The sequence below is a fragment of the Antennarius striatus genome, unplaced genomic scaffold (assembly GCF_040054535.1).
Source record: "Antennarius striatus isolate MH-2024 unplaced genomic scaffold, ASM4005453v1 scaffold_30, whole genome shotgun sequence".
In the NCBI taxonomy this organism is placed as follows: Eukaryota; Metazoa; Chordata; class Actinopteri; order Lophiiformes; family Antennariidae; genus Antennarius; species Antennarius striatus.
The window spans coordinates 36,522-43,568 of NW_027172342.1; the positions used below are offsets into that span (position 1 = coordinate 36,522).

Here is a 7,047-nt window from a genome sequence, read left to right on the forward strand (position 1 = left end):
TTTCAAGATACAAGTTACAAACTTACAAAGCTTTTTTTTTCTGAATTAAGGTTTTGGTGACGCTGTGACTTAAATACTTAAAGAAATGTTTTCTTAACTCATTGACTGCCAGACACTTTCAGCGCGGACAGCTCCCCAGTGCCAGAGATTTTGAGCATTTTCACTGAATTTTGAAGGCCCACCAAATATTCATTTTTTAGGCTACATAAATATTCCACATATCACCCGAAACTTTAGACTGTCTTCTTTCATCAGAAAAAAAAATTTTGTTTCTAGCATCTATGTGTGTTTAGTTATTGCCCGTAGAACACAGGGTGGTTTCAGCAAAAACAGCTGATTTTGACCAGAAAACGGAGATAATGACGTCTTACTGCAGAGAAGCAAATTCAAGCAAAACTCCAACATCAAACTTCTGAAAATACTTTTACTTATTGAAACAATGCAAACAACATTATAAAAAACATTTTTGATGAACAAATGATTTTATAACAATTTTGAAAATTAGACAAAACATAACAAAGTACATTCATCTCACTGTCAACTGTCAGAACCATTTACAGGTGAGTGTGTGTGGGTGTGTGGGTGTAATCAATTATATTTCTTTTGAGTGTGATAAACAGTGAAGCATTCTCCTGCATGCAGGGGAATACGACAGGCCTTGCACCACATCCTGGTCTCACTCCTCCCACCCCTTCTAGCACACACCCGACATTTCCTTGAGGGATGTGCTTTCTTTGTGGTGGCCCTCAAACGTTCCAGCTTGTGCCTGGACATCAGGCCATCGAGTCTGCCTTCTGGGTCTCTGTTTCTGACTGACCTGGTTTGCAGCACGTCTTCGACCTCCATCTCCTCGCCTTCCTCATGTGACACGTACCCCTTTTCAGTCCAGGACCTGGCAATATCCTTCATGAAATCAAGGTGCGATTTCTTGATCCCTGGGTTCCTGGACCTGAACAACACATAGGCATTGTACACACAAATCTGGAACAAATAGGCGACAAACTTTTTTGTCCAGTTTTGAGTTTTCCTGATGAAGGGGTAGTACGCAATGTTCTGGTCTAGTTTGTCCACCCCATTCATGCAGGAATTGTACTGAACCACACACTCCGGTTTGAGCTGTGCCACTTTTTCCCGCTGACCCTTCTGCCACACCTCCACCCTCTGCATCCTGTCGTTGTGGCAGGTTGTTATCATCCTCACCAGGCGCTTGTCCTGCCAGGCCAAGACCAGTACCCGGCCGTTGTGTCGCACCACCTTCCCCTCCTCACCCAAGTCTGTCTTTGACGGCTCCCTGATGATCTGTGGTTCGCCACGGTTTTTCCTGAGGGTTCCACAAACATTAGTCTTTTTTTTACACAACTGCTCACACAGTTTTACAGAATTATAAAAATTGTCCATGAATATTGTGTACCCCTGCTCGGTCAGGCGGTCAAGGAGGGAGAACACAATGTCTGGGAGTGTGCTCGGCTGGCCAACATAAGGCAACATATTGTAACAATAGCCAGTCCGCGAGTCACACAAAATATAAGATTTTATGCCATATTTGACTGGCTTCTGAGGGTTGTAAACCCTGAAGTTCAGGCGTCCACGCCACTGCAACATCCCCTCATCTATGCAAATGTTTTCATGGGGCTGATACAGCTCTTTGAATTTGGAAATAATTGAATCAAGGACAGGACGCACTTTATAAAGTTTATCTCCAGCATCCTGTGAGGCATTGTCATTGAAGTGGAGAAACTTCCCAATTAGCTGGAACCTGTTGCGTGGCATGGTGTTGTTGAAGTATGGAATGGCTTCCATTGGATCCTCACTCCAGTACATGCTGACGCTGGGCTTCTTTATGTAGCCGGTGAGGAACGTAAGACCCAAGTACTTTTTGAGCTCTGGAACGTTCACCGGTTTCCACACCCTCTCTCTGGAGTGTGGCAGAGCTTCAGGATGTGACAGTATAAACTGCCGTGCATACAGGTTGGTCTGAGACACAATGTGACCCAGCAGCTCGTCAGTCAGAAACAGCTGCATGAAGTCAACCGGCTGGTCTGAATCCAGGTCTGCAGCCGCATTCTGGGGACCAGGGGTTGCCACGAATGGGAACTTAGTGGGTTTCCAGCCATCATGACCCCAAACACCTGCATCCACCTCCAGTGATTGGCGTCTCCTCGCACCTCTCCCTCTAGCAGGTGCACGTCCTCTACTCGTGTTAGGGACTGTAAAATATAGAAATATACAATTTTACACTATATATATATATGCATGCTTGAAATAAGTAGGATATCATTTTACACAACATATATATATATTATATACACACATGCCTGAAATAAGTACCATTCTACAAAACATACACACACACACACATATTATACATATATACACACACATGCCTGAAATAAGTACCATTCTACAAAACACACACACACACACACACATATTATACATATATACAAACACTTGCCTGAAATAAGTACCATTCTACACAAAAGAGTAATACATTCATGGATGGGGAACAACTTATGCGGGATGGAGGGCCGACACGTGATTTTTACATCATGTAACAAAGTAGCAAAATAGTTACCTTTGCTCCTCAGATCCTCCGTGGGCTCCCCCAGGTCTGGGGAGGACTCCCTGCTGCTTTCTGACGGAATCCACTCGGATGACGAGTCCGGGTCCGGTTCAGAGTCAGAACCGTCGCCGGACAGACGCAGCGGAGAACTCTCCGCAGCGGCGCTCCCATGTGGGACGCCGCCGAACTGCGGGGGGGCCCCGCTACAACCCGCCACGCTTTCCTCGCCTCCGATCCGGTCTTCAATCTCCTTGGGTGCATCTCCTGCCCCCCGATCCTTACCGCTGTCGCTCATTTTCACAGCAGCTACACTGCCAGACAAGCTCTGTGCCAGTGTGAGCTGCTTGAACCTGCCTCCTCCACATGCTTTCGCCTTGCGCTTCGCCATTTTGCTCTCCACTACTGCCCCAACCCCGACGCTTCTTCGTCGTTTTATCTGGTGATCTAGGGTGTGAAACACTGCCCCCGACCGGAATAAATGGAATACAAGGCTGAAAATCACACAGAATGTGCGAAACGCTTTGATCTAACGTTCCCTATAAAAAACGCCTAAGACGAAATATGACGTCTTTGGCACTCAACGTTTGGATTCTATAAGACGAAATATGACGTCTTTGGCACTCTGTGAGTTAATGTCTTTTTTCTTCTCCACTTTTCTGTGTTTGTCTAGTTTGTGGCAATGTAAAGATTGTGGTGCTGAAGTGTCTAGATGCTCAAAATATCTTAAACATTACAGAGAAAGGCATATTCATTTTGGGTCGTGGCCATCATATTAAGTGTATACACCCGGCTTGTCCATGCATCTTTAAGACTTGGAATTCACTTTTGACACACCTGTCAAGGAGTCATAGCAATGTCTTAAAGCACTCTGACAAATTTACATTTTCCTGCCAACTCTGTGGCTTCAGTGAACTTGGAACTGAGCATGATTAATTTGTACATGTAAACCATCATCTAAAAAACAAAGAGACAGTCGGCTGTATGTTTAAAGGCTGTGGATACAAAACCAGCGTATTAGTACATTCAAGTCTCACAAAAGTCGGAAAAAACAGCTTGCATTCATTTGTAGATTTTAAGGATGGTGTAGTCCATGGACTTCCTGTGACTGAAACTGTAGAGCCTGGTGGTTCAGACAATGTGGAATGCTGTGACAACAGCCAGCCTAATGTTGATTTGAATACAACAAAGGATCAGGCAGATATAATTGAACAAAAAGTTGCAGCATTATTATTAAAACTAGAAAATATTTTTCATGTGCCAAGTGCTGCAATTGATGAATTGCTCAAAGAACTTCACTATTTGTTGAGTACAGCATCTGTGTGTGTAGTACAACGGATGTGATACAAGACACGCTCAGTAGTTACAGCCTGCAAGTTGATCAAAGTGTCATTAAATAACTTGCTCAAAGAACTTCACTATAAGTTCTGCGCCAGCTTTTCACAGACTGTCACATCCTTAAATTATTTGACAGTGGTATCACATCAGAGGATTAAAGAAAAGAAGTGATATGCAGGTCTTACCGGTATGGTTTGTTTTTTAAAGAAAACAGCTTTTTATCAGGAGGCCAAATGAGAGTGTTACGTAATTTGTATGTGGATGATTTTGAGATTTGTAATCTGCTCGGCACATCTCGCAAAAAACGTGAGATCTGTGCTGTTTATTGGACTCTCAACAACTTACCACCTGGTTCCCATTCCTCATTGTCTTCCATTCATTTGGCTTAACTGTGCAGGTCTGAAGATGTCAGGAGTTACAGTTATGAAAACGTCCTAGAGCCCTTTTTGAGGGATCTTGTAACTGTAGAAAGTCATGGTATTTTTATTGCACAGCTTGGTGATTTTGTTAAAGGCACAGTACAATGTGTTATAGCAGATAATTTGGGAGCGCAGAGAATTTTGTAGGTGAATACATTTGCCGTTTTTGTTTGGCCCAGATGTCGGAAATTCAGCAGAAAGAGGTGAGTTCAGACGTGTTTACTCTCAGAAGCAAAGAGACACATGAAGCACATGTTAGTTCAGCACAAAGCAATATGAAACCATGTTATGGTGTTAAAAGGCCGCGTGCTCTCTCTGCACGTCTTTCTCATTTCAATGTTTGCACTTGATGCACTTGTTGACCAGTACCCCTTGGCAGATTACAGGATTGGAGGCCGTCGAATGGTGACAGTTAAAAGATTCATACATATACAAGGTCAGATCACACACAGGTATTCTTCTGTTTATTTATTTTTTATTATGTTTATTTTTGTCTTTCATCTTTAGATTGAAGAATGGCAGAGCCCATGAAGCTGAGAGTCATCGTAGAAGAGGATGATTATAGAAGACTTGATCTCCTCTCAGAAAAGCTAACGACTTTAATGGACTTGAACAAAACAAGTGCTGATACATTTGGAATTGAAAGAAACTTTCGCATTCAATTCATGGATCCTGACTTCAATAATGCGTTCATGAACATTACATCAGTGCAAGACATTCAAGACAGAGGAACAATTAAGCTTGTATACATGCAAAATTGTTTGGATATGAATCAAATTTCAAGGCCAAACTCTCCAGACACTGCTGGCTCATCTGGAAGCCTGTCAAGCATTCACACACCTCAGAGCATGTCCTCAGTGTCTTCATCTGACTCAGACACCACCATCCTTCTGTCCCATTCAGACAGTGAGCTGAGAACGCGTGCATGGCCCCGTGACTTAACCATTCCTCGCTTTCCATATGATGTGGAGGTTCAGCTTCAGCGGGGAAATGAGATATTCAGACAAACTAGCACAAGTCTGAAGATTACACCAGGGCAGAAGTCTGACATCCTAGACAAACTGGCTGAAGAAATTTTCCAGTGTACAGCATATCCACAAACCCATCAAATAGATGATGTAGCAAGGGCACTCATCAAAAAATGTCCCTGTTTGCAAGATTGGTCTGCCACTGGATACTACAGCTGGATGATTAGACTGGAATACAAAGTGGACTGTCTTGAAGTAATAGCTGAGAAGGGTGTCTACTGTATATGTGTGTAGAATATTTTGCAGCTCAGCCTCTGAGGGGAGGAAAACTCCCCCCGGTTGAAGGGGTGGATCCAGTGTGGCGGCTGAGGGAGGAGTCGGGTTATCACTCTCATCCTCTGTGCCGTTTGAGGGAGGAGTCGGATTAACAATCTCATGTGTTTCAAGTTTCAAGTTTATTTATTTTTATATAGCCCAGATTCACAAACAATGTCTCAAAGGGCTTTACAATCTGCACATGGACGATATCCCTCTGACCTTTGTGCACTGCAAGCAGTGCGACCCTCGCATCGGATAAGGAACAACTCCCCCCAAAAACCCTTTTAACAGGGGAAAAAATGGATGGGAGAAACCTCAGGAAGACTGCAGAGGAGGGACCCCTCTTCCAGGAGTGGACAGACGAAGCAATAGATACCGCATGTACAGATTAACAACACAATAATAATAACAGTAACAATAACAGTAACAATAAATGTATAATGTATGTGCTCTTTCAGCATTCAACTCTGAGATAAAATGAAGGAGATGTTGAGGAATTTCTAACAGATTGCTGCTTTCTGATTGTTCCATTTTTAAGAAAAACAAAAAAAAAGGTTATTGCTATTCCAACACGACGTGATGTCAACGATGTGAAGAGCGTGTTTGCAAGCGGGTGATACGACGACTCGTAGTACTCAGGCGAAAATTGTTTGATTGCGGACGGGTAATATACAGTTTAAGTTGAGTGTAGATGTTCTCTAGCATGCGTTGCTTTAACAGGTGAATGTTATTCATGTATTTTCCAAACGCACGTTCAATAACTAACACTGCATTGTTGTAGTACTCTCTTCGGACGTCTTCAACCGACTGAATTATGTCTAGGTTAGACTCCCGTCTATACAACGGTCTATATTCAGTTTGTTGTGTTTCATGGTTTTCCCCAGTCATATCCTCGTAAACAATGTTGTTATCATAATCACCATACACGCTCGCAGCTGGATCATCTCCCTCTTCAGCATCACTGACTTCTATTTCATCCTGCTGCACCCTCCCGCTCTGATTCTCCTTCGTCAGAAAAAGGTTCATTGTCCTCTATGGCCTCGTTTTCCAAGATCTCCTCTGGTCTTGTAGGGGGCACTGCTGCAATTCCTAGAACACACATGCAGAGGTAATCCAGTTAATCATTTGTATTAAATACATTCAATTCATCAATTGGTAAAAAATAAATCAATTAAAAAAAATATATAAAAATCTTCTTCTTCTTTTCCTTTTGGCTTTTCCCTTCAGGGGTCACCACAGCGAATCAATTTCCTCCATCTAGCCCTGTCCTTTGAATCCTCTTCTCTCACACCAACTACCTTCATGTCTTCCCTCATTACATCCATAAACCTCCTCTTTGGTCTTCCTCTAGGCCTCCTGCCTGGCAGTTCAAAACTCAGCATCCTTCTACCAATATATTCACTATCTCTCCTCTGGACATGTCCAAACCATCTCAGTCTGGCCT

The 7,047-nt window shown here is 43.1% G+C and overlaps 1 protein-coding gene across 1 annotated transcript; it reads right to left on the bottom strand.

Moving 5' to 3' along the window:
• Positions 1-641: 641 nt before the first annotated feature.
• On the bottom strand, positions 642-3,180 carry LOC137591851 (piggyBac transposable element-derived protein 3-like). The gene is made up of 3 exons (XM_068309842.1): positions 2,576-3,180; positions 1,684-2,207; positions 642-1,321 (listed from the first exon to the last, which is right to left on the bottom strand). The coding sequence occupies exons 1-3, from the start codon at positions 2,949-2,951 to the stop codon at positions 1,265-1,267; spliced, it is 957 nt and encodes a 318-aa protein (XP_068165943.1). The 5' UTR covers positions 2,952-3,180; the 3' UTR covers positions 642-1,264.
• Between the last annotated feature and the right edge of the window lie 3,867 nt (positions 3,181-7,047).

Excerpts from the sequence above, each read along its gene's own strand:
- LOC137591851 (XM_068309842.1), bottom strand. The coding sequence starts at position 2,951 with ATGGCGAAGCGCAAGGCGAAAGCATGTGGAGGAGGCAGGTTCAAGCAG. Across the intron at positions 2,208-2,575 it reads GGAGGATCTGAGGAGCAAAG|TCCCTAACACGAGTAGAGGA; the intron begins GTAACTATTTTG and ends TATATTTTACAG. Across the intron at positions 1,322-1,683 it reads CTGGAGATAAACTTTATAAA|GAAAAACCGTGGCGAACCAC; the intron begins GTGCGTCCTGTC and ends TGGAACCCTCAG.